The sequence below is a fragment of the Cyprinus carpio genome, chromosome B7 (assembly GCF_018340385.1).
Source record: "Cyprinus carpio isolate SPL01 chromosome B7, ASM1834038v1, whole genome shotgun sequence".
Taxonomy (NCBI): domain Eukaryota; kingdom Metazoa; phylum Chordata; class Actinopteri; order Cypriniformes; family Cyprinidae; genus Cyprinus; species Cyprinus carpio.
The window spans coordinates 732,494-756,594 of NC_056603.1; the positions used below are offsets into that span (position 1 = coordinate 732,494).

Here is a 24,101-nt window from a genome sequence, read left to right on the forward strand (position 1 = left end):
AGAGATATGAGGTTATTAAATACCCAGTGCATTTTACTTCTGTTTACTGCCCCCAGTGGATGGAAAAAATAGAAACGCAATGGCAAGATCAATGTCAAAAGCAGAGCTCAGCCAAGACAAATACAGCCCATCTTAACCTCAGAGAAAATTGAACTATAACCAGATTACATTTAGGCAGTGTTAATTCAGAGATACATTAATCATCACCATGAATATAGAGAGATATTGCCAGCAGCACCCCTTTTAATCTCAGTTACAGCCCGTGTTCCAGCTTGACACCACAATTTCTTTTGATCAATGGATTCATGGCCACGTGAGATTTCATTTTCTCTGGCTTATATCACCACTGGTGAAAATTAAAATTTTCAGCATTATTCTAATACATAGTTTTGAATATTATATCAGCATAGTAAATGTGAGTAAACAAATATAATTATGAATTAACTGCTATAATATGAATTTCAGACGTTCAACTTAGCATCAGACCGCTGTACAAAGGAGTTCAAATGGCACACAATGTTACACCAGTTACTTGATTACGTTTTATTAGTGTCCACAGAATCTTCTATATATATAAAACTGAATACTTTAGAAATGATGCTACGTTGTGATTGACCGCTATTACTACTCTGCTCCATCCATGTATTGTTTCTAAACCTGAAAAAAGTCAGAACCAGCTTTTGAGCTGTTGAACCTCCAAGGCTGCTGAGTTAATGCTCTGCCACCATGTAACAAGATTTGGTTGCCTGGGACACTTTATTTAGCCACAACACGAGTGTTACTAAATGTGGATGAGGTTCCGCTTAGGTAGTTAAACTTGAGCAAAGGAATGGAGGAAAATTAAAAACAGGACAAAATGGTGCTTATTTCACAAATCAGCATGTCTACACATACCTAAGGTCATGTGTTTGTGTGACTCCAGAGAATCATGAAATTAGTTTAGGACTTTCTGAGAGAAAAGAGATAAGAAAGAGTGTAAGTGAAGGAAGAAAGAATTGAAGAGCGGCATCTGGGGCAGTGGAGTATGTTCTAGGAAGTGTAATTTGATACGTCTGTTTACCATAAAAAACAGACACATGTTGCTCAAAGAATAATATGTCCTAGAACATAGATCTTTATTCCAGTAAACGGAAACACACAACACAGATGAATAAATATATATTACATACATTGTTTGGTGTATTAACATTCAGATCCTTAGAAAAAGTGTGTATTTTTTGTCAATACTGTGAGGTTCAGTGGAGTTTCAATGGTGTTTGGGAGACCAACTTTCTACAAATAGAGCTCTTTTTGTGTTATGCCAAAATAAAGAAATGCATACAGGTTTGGAATGACATGAGGATGCAGTTAAAGATGGGACATACATGTTTATTTTTTAAGTGGGACTAGGCTTTTAATATTGGCACACATTTACTGGTTGATATTTTGTTTTTTTGCTTTTTTGTTTGTGATTTTGTTTTGTCCCAGCCTAACAACTATGTTTCTTTGTGAGGTGACAGTGTGTTCTGGAGTGAGAAGCTGTCATTTTGTTTTTTAATCAAAGGTGGGAGGTTCAGTGATCAGTCAAGTGGTTTGGGATCCAGTGTTTTCAATCGGCAGCACAGTAGCAGAGTGTTAATTACATTTAACCATCATTGTTGGAAATGATCACCCCCCCCTTTCATCATCTTGATAACGAGATATTTATGAAAGCTTAAGCATATGCCGTCACATCTTAAGTTTGAGTTAAGTTTAATACAACTTTAGTCCCATTGTATTTAATCAAATCATGGGTTAAAGGGATAGTCCACCCAAATATGAAATATTCTAGTCATTTTACTTCCACAGAACAAGGAAAGTCTCACAGTTTTGGAATGACATGAGGGTGAGTAAATAATAAGAGAATTATCATTTTGGGATGAAAGTATCCCTGTACAATTATGTATCCCTGACATATTTGTTTGCTTTTCTGGGATACAGATTTTCTCTTTCCCCCCCTCTTCCCAGGTTCTCTCGGTGTTTTCATCCTCGCCTCATGCTCTCCTCAGAGTGATCATGTTTTTTGGAATTCCGTTTCAATCCAGTCTCCTATGTTTCCATACTTTTCCACTCCTCCCGTGCTGTGTTTTTCAATCTCCTGCGCTCAGCTATCCCATCAGAGACATCCACTTTTGCTCCCCTGGGTCTCTGGTTTTTGCACATGTGTGAGATTTTCTTTTCTTTTTTTTTTTTTTGCAGTATGTAAATTAACAAAGTCTCTTATTCTGTCATTAAGTTTGGAACAAGACTGAAATGTGTTGTGGGTGTGTGTGTCAGCTTTTTTTTTGCAAAAGGCAGTAACTCTTCTTACAGTAAGAGGACAACATGTTTTCCTATGCCTTATTTCTGGAAATACCAAATTATTCTCTCTCGAAATTGCAGCTGTAAAGTGATTTCACATTTCACACATGTAATGTGGTTTTCGGTCTCTCATTGGTTATATTTATTTTAACTGGATAAATAAGTTAAACGTTAAATAAATGCAGCCTTATTTTGCAGATGGTATAATCTCACGTCACTGATATGTTGTGATGTCACAGCATCTGCCCAATTATTTAGCTGCAGAGCTCATGAATTATTCATGTCTACGTCAGTGATTGTGCTAAAAATATCCCTGAGAGAACCTGCACACCACTACACCGATCATAACATAAAATTGTGGGCGCTGGCTGTTTGAGGACAGACACAATGGGAATTGCTTTTCTACAACCACAACAAAAAATACTTGAAACAAGTATGAAAACACTAATTTCAGAATGTCAAATGTTTGTGTTCTGGGCTAATGCTGGCCAGTGTACAGTACATATATATAGCTTAAGCAGTCAAATAACTCGAACATGAAAACACAAATACAAAAAACACAATGTTTCAGTAGGTTTTAATGTGTTATTTCAAATAGTCTTTGAAAAGGCATAGGCTTTGTTCACTGTTATGAACCATTGATTTGCTACTTTCTCACTAGTTGTATTAGGAGGAGGGTATTATCATTCTAGAGAGCATCTGTGCAGTGTACAGTAAGGCTGGTTAGATGGCCCTATTAGCCCTGCGTGGTGCATGCTATAAACTACAACACTGGCTTTTAAACAGCATTTTTTTTTCCAGTTGACGCCCATCAAAAGCATTTGAAACCCAAATAAAATTGTTGCATGCAATATTTATATCTTAAATATTTCTTTATATTTGGGTGTTTTCTGATTTTTTTTTTTAACCAGTGTCTGATTCTGCACTCTTAAAAGAATGAAATGGCCTACTAAAACGGCTAAAAGTGAGTGTTTGTCAACATTTAGGAGTACATTAGCTTATACATGGCCTCAAAGTTTACAAACATGCACAAAATGTTACAATCTTTAATCTGGATTTTATCGGATCATATAAAAGAGTATCAAATAATGGCTCATGCAGGGCACACATGCATCCTTTCACCAATAGATGGAGCCAGCTGAATAAATATGAGTTCTTCATGAATTTGCACTCAATCTTTTTAAGTTGTGGTAATTCTCTTTCTCTCTTTAATATTATGTTTACAATATTTAAGATTTAAATTAAAATAATCTCAAGATGAAAACAAATATAATTTGTAATGTTACAAAAAATTATTTTTAAAAGTAATGCACTACAATAATGTGTACGTACTCCCTTAAAAAGTAAATAATTGTGTTACTTAGTTACTTTAAAATAACGTGTTACTTTTTTTTCATCTGGGCTAGCCTACTTGTTTGTTTTTAAGTTCTGTCTTTGGCAAATTTAAAAGCCCTTTCACGCTAAAAGTGAAATGATAAGCCTTAGGCTGAAGGAAATGTAAATTCACATCCATACAGTAGAGACTAGAGAGTATATGTGTGTGTATATATACAATAATAAAATAATAATACAAATGCCCATTGAGTTGTTATTACACTTAATCACACTTAAAATAGGCTACCTTATTTATCTACATTTTCCAGGTTTGTGTGGGAATCATATCATTATTTTTTAGTTGTTTTAGGTTGTTTTGTCTTATTTTAAATAATTTTAAGTCATCATGAGGCCCCCTATTGAGTTCAATGTTCTGTAATGCAAAATAATTTAACTTACAATTATGACAAGCATTACAATTATGACAAGCATTATGACTGGTTTTCTCAACTAAAAGCATGTGATACAGCTATCAGATCTGGTGACCGAGAAGCCTACAAGTTTATCCCAGGGCCAATCTAAAGAGGGGAATTAACGCTGCTAAACCTTATTACAAACTGCGGATTGAGGATGATCCTCGCTGTATGTGGATAGGCATTCATGTCCATACAGACTAAAAACCATCAAAACAGCACCCCCGACAGCCAGAAATGCCACACAGAAAGCCAGAATCACCCAACGACCTGAGCTCACACTCTCCAACAGTGATGTGTGTCCACTCTGAGCAGGGTGAAAGCATACAAAACGGCTGGCCCTGATGGCATTCCTGGCCGAGTGCTCAAGGCCTGTGCAATAACAGCTGGGGGGGCTGATGTCTTTACTAACATTTTTCAACCTCTCCCTGGCCCTGGCCATTGTCCCTACCTGCTTCAAAACAACCACCATTGTGCCAGTAACAAAGCATGGTGCTGCAGTGGCCCCTAATGACTTCTGCCCTATCGCTCTCATGCCAACAATAGCAAAATGTTTGAAGAGGCTGGTACTCCCATCTGAAAATGCGCCTGCCCCCAACACTAAACCATTTCAGTTTGCCTACAAACCCAACAGGTCAACTAAGGATGCCATTGCCTCAGCTCTCCACACTGCCCTGAATCACCTTGATAAAAGCACCTTATGTCAGATTGCTATTCATTGATTTCAGCTTTTCTTTTAATACTTTGATTTCTGATAAGCTGATCTCCATACTCACTGACCTTGACACCCCCCCCCCCCCCCAATTCTCCACTCCTTTTTCACCCATATATGACTGCTATCTGTACATGGCTTTAACTCCATAATCAAGTTTGCAGACGACACCGCGGTGTTAGGCCTGATCAGCGATGACAATGAAACAACCTACAGCAGCTGGCAGTGTGGTGTGCAGACAATAATCTCGCACTCAACACCCAGAAGACCAAGGAACTGATTGTGGACCCCACTTCCCACTGGTCTTATCTTTTGCGACTAACTTTCTCAGTTTGGTTGCACAAACAGGGTTGTTTTTATTTATTTATTTTTTGCTACAACTTGCAAATATTCAGTGCATGCTGTTGAACTTTCATCATAGTTTATAGTTATATGGAAATGAAAGTGGTTAACATTCAACCCATTATTTTTCATCAGCAGTATTATTTGTGATTTTAATTTTGTGAATGGGAGTTCCTCTTTTTCTGTGTTATAAGCCGGGCTTGGATGCTTTCACTTTGGATTTCGTAATCTTGTCACATTTTACAATAAAAGATAACTGTCTGTTTTGCTTACATCTATAAACCTTTCACTTTTTAAGACTAAAACAAAAGATGGATCCGTTATTTTTAATTAAAAAGCATAACAACAATAAAACAGTAAGATACATTGACAAACTAGCTTACAAAACGTTTATTAACAAAAACGTGGGGTGCCCCCACATCCTGCTAAAACCTTTATCAGTGCACAACTGAAGCATCTTAACAAACTTCACAGTGTGTCTCAGACCAAGACCAGAAGGCCCTCCAACAAGTTCTTAAAATTGTTGTTATATACTGTATATAACCAGAAGTGCAAATAGCCAATGTAAAAATAAGCATATATATATATATATAAATATATATATATATATATATATATATATTTGCACAAAGATTTGCACAATACTGCAAATCTTTGCTAACTACTAGGGCTGTCAAATGATTAATCACGATTAATCACATCCAAAATAAAAGTTTTGTTTACATAATATATGTATGTGTACAGGGTATATTTATTATGTATATATAAATACACACACATAAATTATCTATTTAGAAAATATTTACATGTATATACATTTATATATTTTATATTCTTATATTTTATATTATATATAAAATATATTTAATATATAAACATAACATATTCTTCTTAAATATATACATGCATGTGTGTGTATTTATATATACATAATAAATATACACAGTATACACACATATATTATGTAAACAAAACTTTTATTTTGGATGTGATTAATTGTGATTAATCATTTGACAGCCCTACTAACTACATGACATTACTCTGCACAATGACAATAAAGTTGAATCTAATCTAACAGTCGAACAACTAAAACAACAAGTACCCTTATTAACCTATAGAGGGCCCTATTCTTTAATTTTTAAGTTTTATATGAGACGCTTTGCTTTGCCAACGAGTGAAAAGCCTTTTTGTATTGTAAATCCCCTGTTTGAAAACTCTTCTGTTAAAAATTATTTGCATCAGAAAAAAAAAACACAGACATTAATTTTCAGATGTATATAAACAAGAGATATAAAAAATGCAAAGTGCTTAACACTAATGTAACAAGAAATTAGGTGTTTGTATTATCTTGACATATTCCCCTATTGTTTGAATAAAATGTCAAGAATGTGTCACCACCATATCACTAATGCCAATCAGATGAAAGACAGAAGAAACAGGAGATCAGAGTGGATTTATGGTGCATGTGTATGACTTAAAATGTGCCTACAGTTACCATTATGGCATGCAAGATAAAATAGTAAAAATTACTAAATAATACATATAGATATTGCTTTGTGAGGTTTCTGGGTCTCCTTATGGTGAGCAGAGAGGTGTGTTCCTTGTGCACAAGCTGCTCAGACACTAGTGAACCAAACAACGCTGTCCTCTTTTGCTCTCAGACACAAAGTTCACAGTTATTTTTACAGACAGCAGAGCTATAATCTCACAATACTGCAAATCTTTGTCCGTTTTGTCCTGTCAAAAGCCATGACAGCTGGGATTCACATGTTGGTTCAATTGTATTAATCTAAGTTTTTCAAAGCCTGGCCAAACTGTGGCCAGCTAACACCTAAAACTGCGTTAAGCATTGAGACTTTGTTTTGGTTACAGCTAAAAATCACAAAGAAAGGAGGAACAAATTAAAGAGACAGAGAGGGGGTCAGATCATACTTGAGATTTTCTCTCCCCACAGACCCCAGAGAAAACAAGAGGAAATAATCAAAGACTGGAAGCTCTGCTTACAAAACTCGCATGACATGTGCACTCTTAATATAACCAAGCTTCGATTTAAAACCTGTTAACATCCTTTTCTGCTTGTCATATGAATTGTGTTGCTTCTGTATCCATTCATGCTTGTTTTGTCTACAGCTCCTTGCGATTGTTCTCATTAGCAGATGGCTCTCTTGGCATCTACCTGGTAGTTTGGTGAGAGTTTGTATTGTCCGAGAGCAGACGATTGCCAGACATAATAGGATTTGATCAACAGGCACCGTGCTGATGTTTTCTTTGGGCATGTTGACAGGCTGATAGACAAAAGTCTCTATCTCTCATTCTCCTTCACAGCACACACACACAACACACACACACACACACACACACACACACACACACCACACACACACCACACACACACACACACACACACACACACACACACACACACACACACACCACACACTTATACTCTCACAAAGGCACTGGCTGACAGACAGTCTGGAGTGCTCCAATGACACAACAACCTCACTAAAGCACTCTAGGACAGGGAGAGGAAAAAGAAAGAGAGAAGAGCAGAACAAGTAGAGGAATAAGGAAGAGAACGGGATGAGAAGAAAAAGAGAGAGACACTCATGCCTCTTACTGCCCCCTTTTTCCCCTCCTCTGCCGCTGCTCTCTCACTCTTCTTTCTTACTCCTTCTCTTAGTCCTCGCACCAGCACACACACACCCTCTCTCATTCTCATCGAACTTTTTTCACCATCTCGCTCTTTTTAAATGATTTTCAGAGAGAGGGAGAGATGGCATTTGGAGGGTGTCTGAAATTCAGGAGCTTCACAGATGCCTGAGACCAGTGGAGAGATAGGAGCCTCACCCTGCTTGGAAAAAATAGAGAAGAAAACAAAAGAAGAGAAGGTACTGCAACAAACTTATACGCCTCAATATGTTCTCTCAGCCACTATCGGACACGTGTGGTGTTTGTGGCGTTATCATGGTGACATTAAGAGTTACATTGACTTTAAGATTCACCTTACTGCTCCTGTACAGTTTAGGCTGTACTGGTTGGCCGAGCAAGGCTCAGCAGTTGTCCCTGCGGGCTTTGCGTCAAGCGGCACAAACCAGGCAAAACCTCTCTGAGAGTGCGGGGAGCAAAGTAGAACGTCTCGGTCAGGTCTTCCGAAAGAATGTGCGTCTTCTTCGGGAACGGGGAGGCTGTCTGGATCTGGTCTTTCTCGTGGACGAGTCATCCAGCGTGGGAGCTTCCAACTTTGGGAGCGAGTTGCGATTTGTGCGAAAGCTGCTGTCAGATTTTCCGGTGGCGCCGGAGGCAACACGTGTAGCACTGGTGACATTTAGTTCCAAGAGCCATGTGGTTACAAGAGTGGACTATGTGTCTGCACCCAAAGCCCACCAACACAAGTGTTCGCTCTTCAGCAAAGAGATTCCCTCCATCACCTACAGAGGAGGTGGCACCTACACCAGGGGGGCCTTCCAGCGTGCAGCGGTAAGGGCAGCTGTGTAAATGTCTGAGTCTGTGGACGTGAAAAAGAATTTAAGCACTAAATGAAATGTAATAGATAAAAGAGGAAATAATGAAGATAAATGACAGACTTTAAGATTGACAGTCTATCCACCTAATTCAGATTTTTTTTTGAGTTTGAACTGAGATTAACTTTGATTTATGCTGAATGTATTCAATATTTCTCCACAGCTCTTTAATGTTCTTCAGCTAATAAACTGATAGATAGCTATTGAATCTAAATCACTGAAGCACACTAAGCAGAAACAGGACAGTAAACTCAAATGATGGATGAACAACACATAAAGTCTCCATTCCTGGCAAGGTACCTCCAGATGCCATCTCTAAGTTTAACACCACATGGTTTCCTGTGCGCTCAGATCTGGGAAAGATAACCACAGGAACTATCTATCTACGTATCTATTTGTCCCTTGTAAACTTGTACTAAAGATTTTGGGATATAGTGAAAAACATGGTTTCAAGTTGGAACAACTTCAGAATTTCAGGATGCAGACAAAAGGAAAAGAAAGCAGTGGTGATCATATCAAATAAATACATTTTTCTTTTAAGTAACCCAGTCTCACTTAACAGTAATGCTATGAATTGCAGCAAAATGATTTATTGCCTCATCTTGCAGTTTACTGCAGCTTCTACTCCCTTTTTCCATTACAAATGATTATGACGTCCGTGTTTTCAGACATTTTTCTTGTCCTGAATGACATTTGTGGTTTGAAAAATGGTTTTTCACTATCCCAGATCTGCAAATGTATTAAGTTGTTATGGAAGCATAGCAGGAAAGTCCTTTTTGTTCATATGCAATTAATTAGCAGTCAAACTGTAATATTTCATGGTTTTTGGCTACTTCTGTTCAGTCTAAATGGCATGGTGGTCTGGAGGCTTTTTACCAGACACATTTTCAATCTTTCAGAGCTGCAGAGGTTGAAGGCCTTATCCACAGTTCTACTGCCCAGCTGAAGTGCAAAGAGAGGCCAAACCCTCTCTCATCAGATTTGCCTTAAAGCAAGAACATCCTCAATTAAAGAAGCCTCTGATTTCATTTACTCCACTTCAGTTGGAGAATGAAATGTTGGATTGGCTCTAAATGCATTTTTATTTAGCTATGGCTGATGATGGATAAAAGGCTGCATTATGTGGGTCTCACAAACCCAGCATGCTAATAAACAGCAGGATGGTGAACCATTCATAATTGACTTGAGAATCTGCCATTTTAACTACAATGCTTATTGCAACTATAAAGAAAGGTCTGTCTAGACACACAGACAAACAGACAGAGATCTACGGATCTAAGTTCTTATGTAATCTCTCTTCGGTTCGCCCAGCACTCCTGGTGATTCTTGCTGTAACTACTGTCTTTGTCTGCACTTAGTGTGCATCCTGGGTTGCCAGATCCTCAACTCCTTTTCCAATTGCCAAACCAGAGCAGAACTAGCTCTCCATAAAACTTATTTTTCCCTCTCTGCTGTCCTTCTAAAAGTTAGTGAATACTTTTAGTGCATTCCAAATTCTTTGCCTGCTTTTCTGATCAGCCTCCATAGGGAGTCATTACACTGTAGTCCTTAACCAAATGGATTTGAAATTCCCTATTTCTGATGAACGCTTGTCTCGAGTAGGATTCTTCCTTCCCCCAGCAGGGATTCTATTAAGAATGGGAAGTCTATGGTAATTCTATATAAGCACATTTGAAAACACACCCACCCACCCATACACATACTGTACATCAAGAGTCATTCTTCCTCAAAAATAAAGAGTGAAAAGTAGTGTGGAGGTAAAAAGGGGCAGTTATATTTTTTTGTTATTGTTAGCATACATCCCTCCCATTTCATCCTTACAATCCCCCATCAGAAATTCCAGAGAATGTTTCTCTAAAGTGCCATTGGCCCCTCTGACCTGGTTTTTGAAGCACAAGGCAGCAGGAGCGTTACTGTCATCGAGTCTAGACAGATCAACATGTCCAAAGATCTCATATTGTGTCTGCAAAAACATCTGTCAGGAAGCCTCAGAATGTGCTGTGCAAAATTAAAGCAAAGGGACATAAAAGCAAAGAAACACAATGAAAGAACTGGGACATCTGTCAAAAGATACAAGCGTGATGGTTGGTGTTGATACAAATGCCTGGAAATTCACTCTGAATGCTTTATAGGTGTAGTATTTTATCTCTATATTAATGTAAGGTGAGTGTCTACTTGTAGAAGATCACTTTTTTCATAAATAGCTAAGTAAGGTGTTGAGTGAATAAGAAACCAAGAAAGTCGAGAGAAATGGCTGTACAGAATGCTTCTTTTTGGCTTGTGTGCACTGATGGAACTCTAGCACTTCCTGAGGCTGTATTTGTGTTATTAATTAAGACTGATGGGGAGATCCTTATGAGAGACAGCCTGTACTTTACAAACCCTGATAAAACAGCCAGGAATGCCTTTAAACCAGCCCGAGAGCCACAGATATGTCTGCAGACAGCCAGATAAGGGCCCTTCGGTCTTTAACTGTCTGAAGAGACAACATGTTTTACAATGAATCAGTCCTAGTCTTATTTAGGCGCTTAATTGCAACTTTCAGTTGTTTTGGAGGAACAGATCGCTTGGTTGCTTGTTACTGTGTGATTTACCTTAAGTCACAATTTGTATACTTTCACCTTCACCAGAAATTGGTTTATAGCACCTATTAAACCAGATACATGAGAGACTGAAATACATAAGCAGCAGAAATATGCCTAAAAAAGGGATGGACCAACAATGAGAGACAGTATGAGAAAAGAGAAAAAGAGTCTTATTGTCTGGGATACACATGTGATGGTAAAATGAATGCAACATGATGGCACGAGAAAACCTTCGTCTGTTCTTCATCCATCAGTTGTCCCACATTCATTCAGCAGGGAAACAAGAACACTTAGCTGGGTAAAATCACATCTCTCATGTGCTATTGTTTCTTTGTCCACAGTAGGCAAAATTACACTCTGCTATAGAGCAGTGGTTTTCAACCAGGGGGCTCAGAAAACTTATGAGTGGGCATCAAAATGCTTTAAAATGATTAGCTTATTTAATGCTTGTTTAGTCTTTAAAACAAGTAAAAATCCAGATGTCTTATATTTACTTCACACATAGTCAGAATGCCTGGATATATGAGATAGCTTAATTTTATAATTGTTTTTTCTAGATGTAGATAAGTCTTTTAAATAATTTAAAACCCTATAATAGCATGTACAGTTTTATAATGAATTCACATTCTTTCTGGTTATGGTAAGCTCCAAAATATTTTATCGGATAGAATTTGTGTGTAAAAAAATGTTTTTTACAAAATCTTGTCTTTAATATTTATCTACTAATCATGAACAACTGGAAAAGCCACAGGCCCTTTGCATATTGTTGTCAAGTTTAGTCAAGTCACCTTTATTTATATATTTTTTTATAAATATAAAAAATCGCTTTATACAGTACAGATTGTTTCAAAGCAGCTTCACAGTAATAAACAGGAAAACAACCATCAATTAAGCAAATGTCTCTAAATACAAGACAAATTGAAGTTCTACTATAAAACAGCTGTGGCAAGATAACAGTGCCAATTTTCAGCTCACGTCAGTTCAATGTTGATTCAGTCCAGTTCATAGTTGTGTAAAGTTCATCTATTCAGCTATATGCAGCTCCACAGAAGGCAACAGTGTGTTTATTTAGCTCAGTTCAATGTTGATTCAGTTCTGTTCAATAATGGTGTAGATATCACAAAATCCATCAATTATGAGACAACTGATCCAGGAGATCTACAGGAGACAATAGTGTCATCATTCAGCTCAATTCAGTTTAAATTCAATTTCCATCCAAAAGTGTCAAAAACTTAAAAAAAGAACCACTTAAGAACCCTTAGTGGGTCCCACCTGATAATGTCCATGTTCATTTTGTAACAAAACTATGTAGCTACTGGAACATTAAGACAGAACATAGTTATAGTCACACAAATTGTATTATTGCAAAAATAATTTGTCTCGCTTGCATTTTTCACATCACGCCAAACCTTTAGTCTGCTCTCAGATTATTCCTGCTATTACCACAACTTTCAGCTCCAGGAGAGCCTTATTCCACACCCTGAGATCTACACACATAAATGCACTTTGGTACATTTATACACTGCAAAATGCTTCAACACAGTGATTAGTGGTAACTGGATGCTTTAGTAAGTCAAATATAGAGCAGTGGTGGTGTTCTCAGTCTGACTGCACCACCAGCACAGTCTACTGGCAAAAAACGCATGATATTGCTGTGAGAAAAACGGAAGAAAATAATAGACAAAAGACAGAGTTTCTGTTTATTTTAGCACTATTACTGGCCCCATACAGTGAGGTTATTTCTGTCACAATGCAAGAGGTCACATTTCTGCTCTGAAGCATGAAAAGACAAAAGTAAGCGTTTTTAAACCAGATGCATACATGCATCTCCAAGAGAATGTAACATATGTGGAGGCCCATTTTATCATGCAGAATCACCGGCAACTCCCAGATATTTTTTTTTTTTTAAGGGATCACTGTGGTTGTGGGATTCATAAATGGCAACAAGTGATATTTGACAATGTTTCAAATTAACATATATAATAGGTTCATAGGGCAGGGCTAGTGATCATTTTTGTTAAAAATGATCTAACAAAGGTCCAAGACAAAACAACAACAAAATGTGGTAAATGTGTCAAAACAGCATTTCAGAAATTTTTGGTTATTTGACTGAATTTTGATTGATGTGATACAAATTTTTAGTTTCTCTTGGTCTGAGCATAGTTAATGCAAACTCATCTGTCACAGAACAGATCATTGTTTCAGATTTACTATGACATATACATTATAACTTTCTTAATAAATAATAAACCCAAGGAAAGCCAAACACATACACTACCAATATTTAAGCAATATTAATTTCTGCTTTAAATATTACTGGCACACTTTACAAAATGCCTGCTTTCCAAACTTGAAAAAGAAAATTATAAATAATAAAAAGAAAAAAAGTTCAGTGTCATATATCAGTGTCACAAGTGTCACATATCCTATTATGTTTACAAATGCTTGCAAAATGTTGTTTACTTTGGAACCTCCATCTAATCAATAAAAGAACACAAAGTTTCAGAAGCATTATTTATCTAAAAGAACTGTAAAATTCCGGAGGCAGAACTTCTTAATAAGGGCCCTATGCAAAAGCGTGTGGTCTATCTATGCCTGTGACCACTCTATGATATGGGGGCTAGTACTGGGCAGCTCTGTACAGGCTTTCCAGGACTCTCACTTAAAATACCTCACAGCTAAGGCTGCAGTTATGTCCTTTAGATTAAAAAGCAAAAAAAAAAAGCTAGAAAAAACAGTCAGGTTTCATCCACAACACCCTAAGTAGCACTTGCATGCACTTGGTGTGTATTGTTTATGTCTGCAGTTTTGAATGTTCATATGTGCTTGTGAACAAGTGTGTCGAGGTGGAAGGGTAGGACATACCACAGAGGAGAAGCCACGGAAGTGTTTGAAATGGATAACAGTTCAGCCTGTCAACAGCAACACATGGTCTGCTCTCACTGAAAATAGATTACTCTCTCCCCCATCTATTACTGCTTCACAGTAGTGACCTGTGTGCTTCCTAGACGCCGGTCTGGAAAATATCTTATAGGTGCTGTTGTGAATTTTTTACATATTTCAGTGACTGCTCTCATAATGCTTCTGAACATGAGAACCAAAGCTAATAGTTTTAGGATGCAGTGCTGTATTGTCTAAAGTGATGTAAAATAAGATTTGTTTCAGAAGTGTTTTAATTTTTTAATTGTTAAGATTTGGACATTATAATTTGTGCATTTTTTTTCAACTAACCTACTCTATCTGGCAAAGTATTTGCAATATTTATTTGATGGGGGGTTTCAATGCTAGAAGGTTTCCATCAAAAGCCATCAAGAACACGCAGTCTGAATTTTAATGGGCCTTCTATTTTAGATAGAATAAATAATTTAAATACTTTGTTTTCTAAATAGATTTCTTCCTATTTTGTTAATGCCAGTGTACAGGATCTATTCAAAAACAACATTGGGGAAGCCCAAAACAGAGACAGGATCACTGTAATAGAGAGGAGTTAGAGTTTAACTGTCAGAGAAATCTCCTGCAGCTCAAATCACAGCACTGGTTTAGCTCGAGAAAGGGAGGCAGGAACAATGGACAGTAGGTGAGTAAACAAAGGATGGGGTCTAAGTTCAAAGGGATGTACAGACACTTACATTATATGTGTTATGATGTTTTATTCTGAAGCTATTTTGCAGGACAGCGTTGACAAAAAGTTTCTGTGCTCCTGAATGTTTCTGTGCATGCACTGCGCAATGAAAGCAGTGCATTAATATAGAACGGTGATTAAACTGACTCGGAATTACTAGTGTATTAAACAGTTTAAATGCACACTTGCCAGTATTCAGACAGACCATGGTGTCTGTGTGTGTGTGTGTATGTGTGTGTGTGTGTGTGTGTGTATGTATGTGTTTATATATATATAAACACATACATATAATATAGATTGGTCAAGTCAAGTCACCTTTATTTATATAGCGCTTTAAACAAGACAGATTGTGTCAAATCAGCTTTACAGTGTCAAACAGGAAAATAGTTTGTCAATAATGGAAGAGGACAAAAACAAAGAGTCATTTTTCAGCTAAAGTCAGTTCATTGATGATTCAGTGGTGTCATCATCCAATTCAGCTCTCTCCTAATAGTGTCTGTGCAATCAGTCAAGTGTCCTTAGCAAGCCAAAGGCAACAGTGGCAAGGAACCAAAACTCCATCGGTGACAGCAATGGAGAAAAAATCTTGGGAGAAACCAGGCTCAGTCGGGGGGCCAGTTCTCCTCTGGCCAGATGAAACCAGTATGGCATAGTTTAATTCCAGGCTGCAACACAGATCAGATTGTGCAGAGGACTTGTCTGGTCCCCCCAATGTTCAAGACATGGTTACGGCCTTGACTTCCAGTGCATTCATTTTTTTTGCTATTATGTGCATTCCCTGTATGAATCAAAACTATGACCTTGGTGTTGCTAGCACCATGCACCAGTTAAAACTACACGACCACTTGCATATACAGGTTTACTGTAAATAATAAGTCCTGAAGGAGTAAAAAAAAAAAAAAGTACATCTTCTGAGATAATAAATTAATCAATATGAGGTTTATGATTTGACCATTTAAAGTAACCTAAAATCTGTTGAACCAGCTCATATTAAAGCAACATAATTCTTAAAGCATTTAGTATATGCAAAAAATGCCAATATGGAGGCAGTAGTGGCCTAATGATTAGTTGGACTTGTAACCCCAGGATTGTGGGGTTTGAGTCTCAGGTCCAGCAGGGATTGTAGGTGGAGGAAGTGAATGTTGTCCACAGTGTGTGTGTGTGTGCACTTGGATGGGTTAAATACTTGGCCAAATGTCAGTTCACTTTCATCTTATTCATTTAACTGTTATTTGACCGCCTTGTGTCTCCCCATTAAAAAGGTACATTACATCACACTGCGGTTTGATTAAGCAATTGACTTAAATAAATAAGGTTAAATTAATTATTTCTTTAAACCACATAGTCCAAAAAAATGTTGTCCTAATTGTTTTTCCTTCACAGTGTTTTGTCTCCTTCATAGACATCTATTTGATGGCTTGTGACTTTTACGTCATTTACCTCTAGTCATTTAGCAAGCCAAGAGTCTATGTTATATTGATGAGGCTTGTTTGGTTTCACAAGCATTTACTCCTATCATTCAAATTTGCTTTCAGTTGCTGGGAATGTCACAATACATTTCATAAAAAAGCACTGCAAGATTTTCCTGTCTCTCTTGGTTCTGGCATGAACATCTAAAATAAGAGAAATATAATTGAACAGTCCAAATCCAGACTCTTTTTGCACTTGAATAACTTTGTTCTAGTATTGAGTTCCTAGTACATGGCTGGCAGCACCAAAGAACCAGAGAGACCAAATATGCCCAGATATATAGATTATATATTGTCAAGGCCTTCTCTCTTTTGAAAATGATTTCCTCCGCTGTCTCACTTTTCTCGGCTTGATAAATGGTGTTTTGACAGGAATCAACTAACCATACTCCACAAACCCCCTGTCCCAGTGTTTTAGCCAGACCAGTTACACTCCCTTTATTCAAACCCCATCCATCCATGCACACTTGCGCATCCTCTTCAGTTCACTTCACAGAGAGAACTGTAACAAGGACTTCCAGCAGCTGGTAGATGTATAGGCCTACCCCCATCCATTAGTCCAACACTCTCTGCTTCTGTCCTTCTAAACGAGGTGTAGCTTGTCAAGTGTGTCTGAAATGTTGAAGACATTAAATCAATTATAATCACTCAAGGAAAACTAAAGGAGAACATACTAATGCACAGTGGGAGGCACATAAACTTCTGGCATGCAACGAGAGTCTTCCATGTGCAAAATCAAACTGTGGTTTATATCTAGGGTTTCAACACCTCAGCTTTGCAGAGCAAAATGTTTACCCTCAAATGTTTTTTTTTACAGGATTTATTGCAGACTTGTGGAAAAATATCTACTAATTGCACAGCGAGCTGTTTTCTCCTGCCCAGGACTATTGCTTGAAATGGTTTGGTCCATCTAGTGGGGTTGTTTTTGGAGTGTAGGTTCATGTTGCTGGTATTCTTTGCCACTGGAACCATAACATGTCAAAACAGCTCAGACCTCCAACCAAGCAAATGAATGCACTCTGGTCACATGTTTACTCTATTCTGGAATGCTTCAGCCGGAGACAGGTCCACACCGACTCTATTAGAAGCAAAACTCCACGAATGTGGAATTTTTATTTTGGTTTTCTTTTCTGCTGCATTCTGTTGACCTCAGACACTCAGAAACATCAGTTTTTAGTTAACTGGTTTTGCTAAGAGATTACTGACCTTAGATAAGATTTATAACATGATAAGGTGTCTAAGAGGTTTTGAAATAGAATCCCCTAGGTGTGAAGATCATGGTTCGCCGAGCATGCTCATTAACCCAATACAGGAACTGAACAGAGGATTATGTCTACATTAGCAGCTATAAAGGACTTGCTGATCAAAGAATGTGAGATTCTGTGTAGACATGTCAATGCCAACATGGAGACTGCTAGTGCTACACAGTAGCAGATTATTTGCTCATATTCAAGTCAAAACTCAAATGTAAAAAGTAAAATTACATTTTTTTTCTGACCCATTTAAATGCTTAAATGAATCATACTGGTATCTCATCTACCACCAGCAGTTTTCACAGCTGTGTCACTCACAATCATCACTGTTCCCTATATAGGGGATGTCAAATAGTTCACTATAAATGGGAAAGGAGTGAATGAAAACAAGGCAAATAGTGTGTGTCAGAGAGGGCTGTAGAGCATAATACATTGTGGATGCTCTCTACTCTCTACCTGTCTCTAACTCTCTACATAGGTTGTACACTTGTTGTTGCAGTACATTATGGGTTGGAATGAGCGCACCAGATAATCTCCACTATGATTTCGGACAACACCACAATTGGTCCTTCAGAAATCAATATGCTAATTTGGTGCTCAAATAATAACATTTATGTAAAATAGATTTTAGAAAAAAATCTATTTCACAGTCATTACTATCACTTTTGATCATTTACTGTACATATTCATCCTTGATGAATAAAAGTAATAATTTATTTCAAAACATCTTACTGACCTAAAACTGTTTAACAGTTCTGTCATAAGCAGAGACACATTTTCACAGAAAGTCTCTGGACTTTCTCTTATCACCGACAGCAGAGACTCACAGGCTGGTGCGGCTCCTCTTCTGATGCCTAAAAACATACACTGTACACATGTAGTGTTTAGATCACGCTAAGCCAGACTGCAAACATTACAGTGTGTCTGTATGACAAAGCAAGATTAACTGCTGCTGTACTGTATTAATCATACTTGCGTAAAAACATACCCACACATTTAGACATACATAACATAAAAACACACAGCTGAAAGGTTTTTTATTGGCATTAATGGTTCCATGAAGAACCTTTAACATCCATGTTAACCATTGATTGCATAAATTGTTCTTCATTGCGCAAAGGGGTTCTTTTAAGACCTTTTTGCAGAAAGGTTCTTTGGGGAAACCCAAAAATGTTCCTTCACATTGCTACAGAAACCTTTACGAGTTTATTTGGGTATTTAAAAATAGATGAAAATGTGCACACTTTGATCCTGCTGGTTCAAAGTGCTTGTTATATCAGCCTAGTACCTTGTAAACACAACTTTGGTTCTTAAATAGTGTGTGTGTTCTTACTCCCAGAAGTTGTGTAAAGTCAGTCATCACATCAAAGCTTTGTAGACCGAGAAAATACTTTCCAGCAACATGCATCAGACGGTCAGCGAACAGAGGCTGAGCATAAGACTGCTTTATAGGTGACCCTTAGTTGTGACAAATGGTTTTAGGCTGCCAAAGAGCCTAAACTCAAGAGACTATTGCATATGTACACTAATAAAAAAATGAACAATGCAGATTGAGTTAAGAGAATTAGTTGCAAGGAGTGAAACAAACAGCAATTTATATACCCATAATGTTGTGATTGCCTGAATTGCTTGTAAACTTTGTTTTGTCACAAACTTAACTGAGCTAATTAGACCATTAATGTGAGCGATAAATCACTACTGCTTTGATGGGGGATGAGATGTGTGTGTTTGTGTAAAAACAAAAATCAAGTGGGTTTATAATGCGTAGGAGTGATTAAAGTAGTGTGTAATTCTGTGGGTGCAAACAAAGTATGTGTGGTTGCTAATAACCATGTAAAATTTCACATCTCAGTGTGTCTGTAGCTGTTTATTTGCTCCTACTTCTGTGATCTTCGACAGTTGTCTACCCTACTCTAATAATGTGCAGACATATTTGTGTACCACGACCACCTCTGACTCATATCTAAAAACCCTTACGCCTTCAGTGTCTTTGAGCTGCCATCCCATAAATGCCCACAATCACACCCTGTTTTGGGTCAACTCCCATAGGACCCAACCACAGTGACATCACTGTGGTAACAACCAGTAGCATCTGTATATTTGTGTCTGGGTCTGTGCGTGTTAGAAAGAGAGGAAGACGGTGAAAAGCACCCTTGCACTGGAGATTCTAGATCTGAGGTGTGTGCTTGTATCCCTATGTGTGTGTAACTGGAAGTCAGGCTCCAGGCTTTGTAATTGTTGTTCCTGTCTGAGATGCTTGAACTGCAGCCAATTAGACAATAAAGAGAAAAGCTGCTGTTTTCTACCAGTCCTTGAGTTGGCCTTGTCCACTGACTTTCATAACCTCCTCCTCTCTTTCTGTCTGAAGCAATAAGAGAGTAAATTGTGCTCCACATAGAGCGCCCTTAGAGAAAATTAAGAGATTTTTCTCTGTTCCTCAACCAAGCCTCTTAATTACATGTTTAGACATAAAAAGTAATGTAAACAAATTTTCATGGAGGTGAGTGTACTGTAAATGTAGCCGTGTTTGCCAGCGAGACAGTAATTTTCTGCTATTTTGGTGGTCTTGTGATCCCAGCTGTGTGATCCAGAGAGAAAGATGTCATTATTTTTGAAGCACCATTACAATAGAGGATTTTTTGATGTATAGGAGGTGCTGGTTAAAAAATAGGAAAAATAAAAATCTGCCATCATCTACTTTTCTATTGAATTTAACCATATTCTGTTATTCCAATGCAAAAAAGCACTACAACAGCTTGTTTTTCTGCAGGAGTAACACATTATAATTGTGATCACATGCAATGACAAATGCATCATAAAAGTTTTACAAGAATGGTCCTTACATCTTGTATAGGCGACTATTTTCTCCTGAAGCCGTACAACAGGTTTCTATGAGGAACAGACTGAAAATTGTTTATGTGAAACATCCATCCAGTCAAGTTCTCCTTGGGCCATTCATGAGTATGAACGAATCTTTCTTTTGTGTGTTGTGTGTTTTACTTGATTGGTGAATGAAATTACCATCCCAGACTGTAATTTACGTTTTTTCAGAATAAAGTTAGTCACACTGCATTTCAGTATTTCATTTACTATTTTTAACTCACAGCAAATTCTGAGGCACTCGCGTGAGAACGCCACGAAGGCGATCTTCCTCATCACTGACGGTTACTCAAATGGCGGAGACCCGCGGCCGGTGGCTGCGGCGCTGAGGGAGAGAGGCGTGGAGATTTTCACGCTGGGCATCTGGCAGGGAAACATCCGCGAGCTACACGACATGGCCTCGCACCCCAAGGATCAGCACTGCTACCTAGTGCACAACTTTGCTGAGTTTGAAGCACTAGCTCGACGCGCCCTTCATGAAGGTGAGCATTCAGAATAAGAGCTTTACATACTTAAAATTGTTAAGATTGGTCATAATTAGTCTTTGTTAAACTAATCCTTGGTTATCCTGTTTCATCATGATTCATGTTTTTCATTTTCCCTCTTGGTTATGAGTAGACCAATTTGGAATAGACGACGTCACAGTTACGTCACATGCAACTTCGCCCACATTAATGTAATCACTGTTTACAAACACCAAATTAGTTTATAAAATGTATGAATATTTAATGAGGTTTGTAAAAGATTATTAATGTTTTTCTGTTACTATACAACTAACGGGAACATTTAGGCGCCGCTCAAACTTTGGCAAGTCTATTAAAAAGTAGTGCTTAAACCGCTGCCAAAAGTGAAGGTGTACAACATTACATAAACAAGGGTTAAAGTTCAACTTTAATGGGAGTTTAAAAAGGCATTAACCAAAGGTAATTGTAAAAAGGTAAAACGTCTATAAAGTACGATATAGTCACAGAATTCTCTTGTCCTTATAAATCAAAACTTTACTAAAATTTAGCATGGTAACCATAGTTTCCTCTAAATACCATAGTTAACAGCATAACAAACTTTATTTTGATGTCAGCTTTTTTTTCTGTAATAATTGCAGTCGCATGTTGTGATATTTTAACAGAAACTGTGGTTACCATGGTGAATGTTTGTAAAGGGATATCAAAGGCCAATCCAGCTAATTTTTCCTGAGCCTGACAAATATGAGCCCTTGTTAATCCCAGTGTAAAAGAAAACTGGTACAAAAAAATATTTCAGTGTTATTATTTCCTTTGGCTGTCTGGCTATAGCAAATTCTTCTTATCTGAGGTCTGAACTCAATCAGCCACATAACCTCAAAAGACGCCAATATTCATGATGACATCACCCACCTACACTAAACCCAGAGGGATATAAAACAAAGAAACCCTCTGGATAGCAACAGATCAGTTATTGGCTTTGGGCAAAGGTTAAAGCTGTGGCATTGTTTGTTCTCACCTCCCGTTGCGATATAATGTCTGTCATATCCTTTGTTCAAGATAGTGCAGACTCCTTCACCTTTTACAGTCTGTCTGTGTATGCCAACATCTGGAGCCATGCATTTGTTTGTATTTAAGGAGACAAAATGGTCCTGCCAAAAGGGAAGGTTTTTATAGTTAGTTATGCAGAAGACGCCAATATCGAAACACACACATGCTCACTTTTCCAGAGCCGCTTGGAGTTCAGTTAGACAGGTAGGAACAGATGAATTATGAAGGCAAAATGATTGTCTTTTGCATCAGAAAAAAGTGCAGAATCTGATATTCATTGCCATTTTCTCTTCCAGATCTTCCAACTGGAAGTTATATTCAGGGGGACCTGGCCCAGTGTTCATCGTTGTGCGAAGAGGGAAAGGATTGTTGTGACATAATGGCAAGCTGTAAATGCGGTACACACACAGGACAGTACGACTGTGTGTGTGAGAAAGGATACTATGGAAAAGGACTTCAACATGAGTGCACAGGTAAGGGTCAGGGTCTGTATGCAAAGTTTGGATTTTCCATTTCAGTTCAAAAGCTTTGAAGAAATGGATGGAGTCCATTTTATTACTCGATAAATTTGCTCAGGGATGTTTAAGGCTGAAATGTGAATTGAAAGCCAATTCCTCTCCTGAAATGAAGTAAAAGAAACACTTCCACCAAATATCCATAGTGACAGAGAAAACAGCATACAAATAGATGGGACATTGAAGCGTGATGCCAAAGTGGTGCTTTAGCTCTCATTTTGCTTTCATAACAAACTCATAAATGATAAATGATTTAAAACATTTGTGTTCTTTGTGCACTGCAAAATACCACATAATATGCTGTGTCAACACTTTATTGCAGTTTACTTAACTTCATTTTTATCTGACAAACCTACTTTTTGTCCACCTCATAAAACTACTTGAAGAAAAAGCAATGCTTCATTAGAATTAAGATCTATTTGTGTTTTTCGTTCTTGAATTGCAGGCCTATTAAAGCTATCTTTCATGCCGTGGTAAAAAATGAGCTCATATTGAGAAAGTTCTAAAATAATCAGAATGACTAATTAAACTGAGGAATGAGGTGGTAGGAATATGTTAGATGTTTAAACACTGTGTGAACTGCAGAGTTCATGTGATTCAGAGCTAACCTCCGACAGATGTTATTATTGCTCACTTGCTTTCACACTTTGTGGCTTTGTAGCAATAGTTCTTTCTTTTTCTCAGCAGAGACACTCAATCTCCATGAGAAGTCATGTGTAAATGCCTAGAAGTCTATTATAAATCTTATTTTTAAGTCTTTATATTAAACAGACAGAACTCAGGAAATGAATCTGGTATTTTGAGAAATAGATTTGGAATAGTGAGAACTTTTACTCACAAATATCTTGACTAAAACTTTTTTTTTTAAAGCTATCATATCTTAATCAACCCAACTGACCACAAACTAGTCAATGTTGCAATGTTAATAATACATGAAAAGAAAAAAAAAGGCCAAATCTTAAATTGCCTGATTGCCAAATCTTTAATCTGAGGTGCTGAGGAACAGGGGCCAGATTCAAGAAACATTCTTAAGAATAAAATTCTTCTTAACGGCTGTTTACATGTTATTTTCTTGCTTAATAAAAAAGGATGTTCTTAAGACAAAACTTAAGATGTATATTTTAATTCTTGAAGAGGATCTTCTTAAAAATCAAAGTTAGGATAATCTCCAACTTTTCTGGCTGTAAATTTCCAAAGTTGAGATGTTTTATTAGGACAATTGTTAACCATACAATTACAGCATCATTTTCAGCAATATTAGCACATTTGATAGCACCAATACACAGAACATGTTCACTCTAAAGAGAGGGCAAAAAGCCGAAGTGCAAATGAATGGAACAGACCACTCCATCTATTTAAAAATGCTATGTGACTATTTAAAATACACAGCACATTAAAAAACAAGGCACTGAATCCCATCTAGCCAGTCACAATGGAAAGAGTGTGCATGCTTATTATGATTATTACTGTAATCTTCAGGTAGTGCAAAAACACGGCCTTTATAGGTTTATCATTGAGCTGATGCAGCGAATCTTGGTAAGAATCTGTTTTACAATCATTTACAAGTCAGTGTCTGATTTGG

At 37.5% G+C, this 24,101-nt stretch overlaps 1 protein-coding gene across 1 annotated transcript in view; it reads left to right on the top strand.

Annotated features, from left to right (window-relative positions):
• Window positions 1-8,114: 8,114 nt before the first annotated feature.
• Window positions 8,115-24,101, top strand: part of LOC109093835 (sushi, von Willebrand factor type A, EGF and pentraxin domain-containing protein 1-like) — a 68,850-nt gene continuing 52,863 nt past the window's right edge. Inside the window, 3 exon segments of the mRNA XM_042728710.1 lie at window positions 8,115-8,640; window positions 20,720-20,975; window positions 22,301-22,477. Of these exon segments, the coding sequence (XP_042584644.1) occupies window positions 8,128-8,640; window positions 20,720-20,975; window positions 22,301-22,477 (946 nt within the window). The 5' untranslated portion in view covers window positions 8,115-8,127.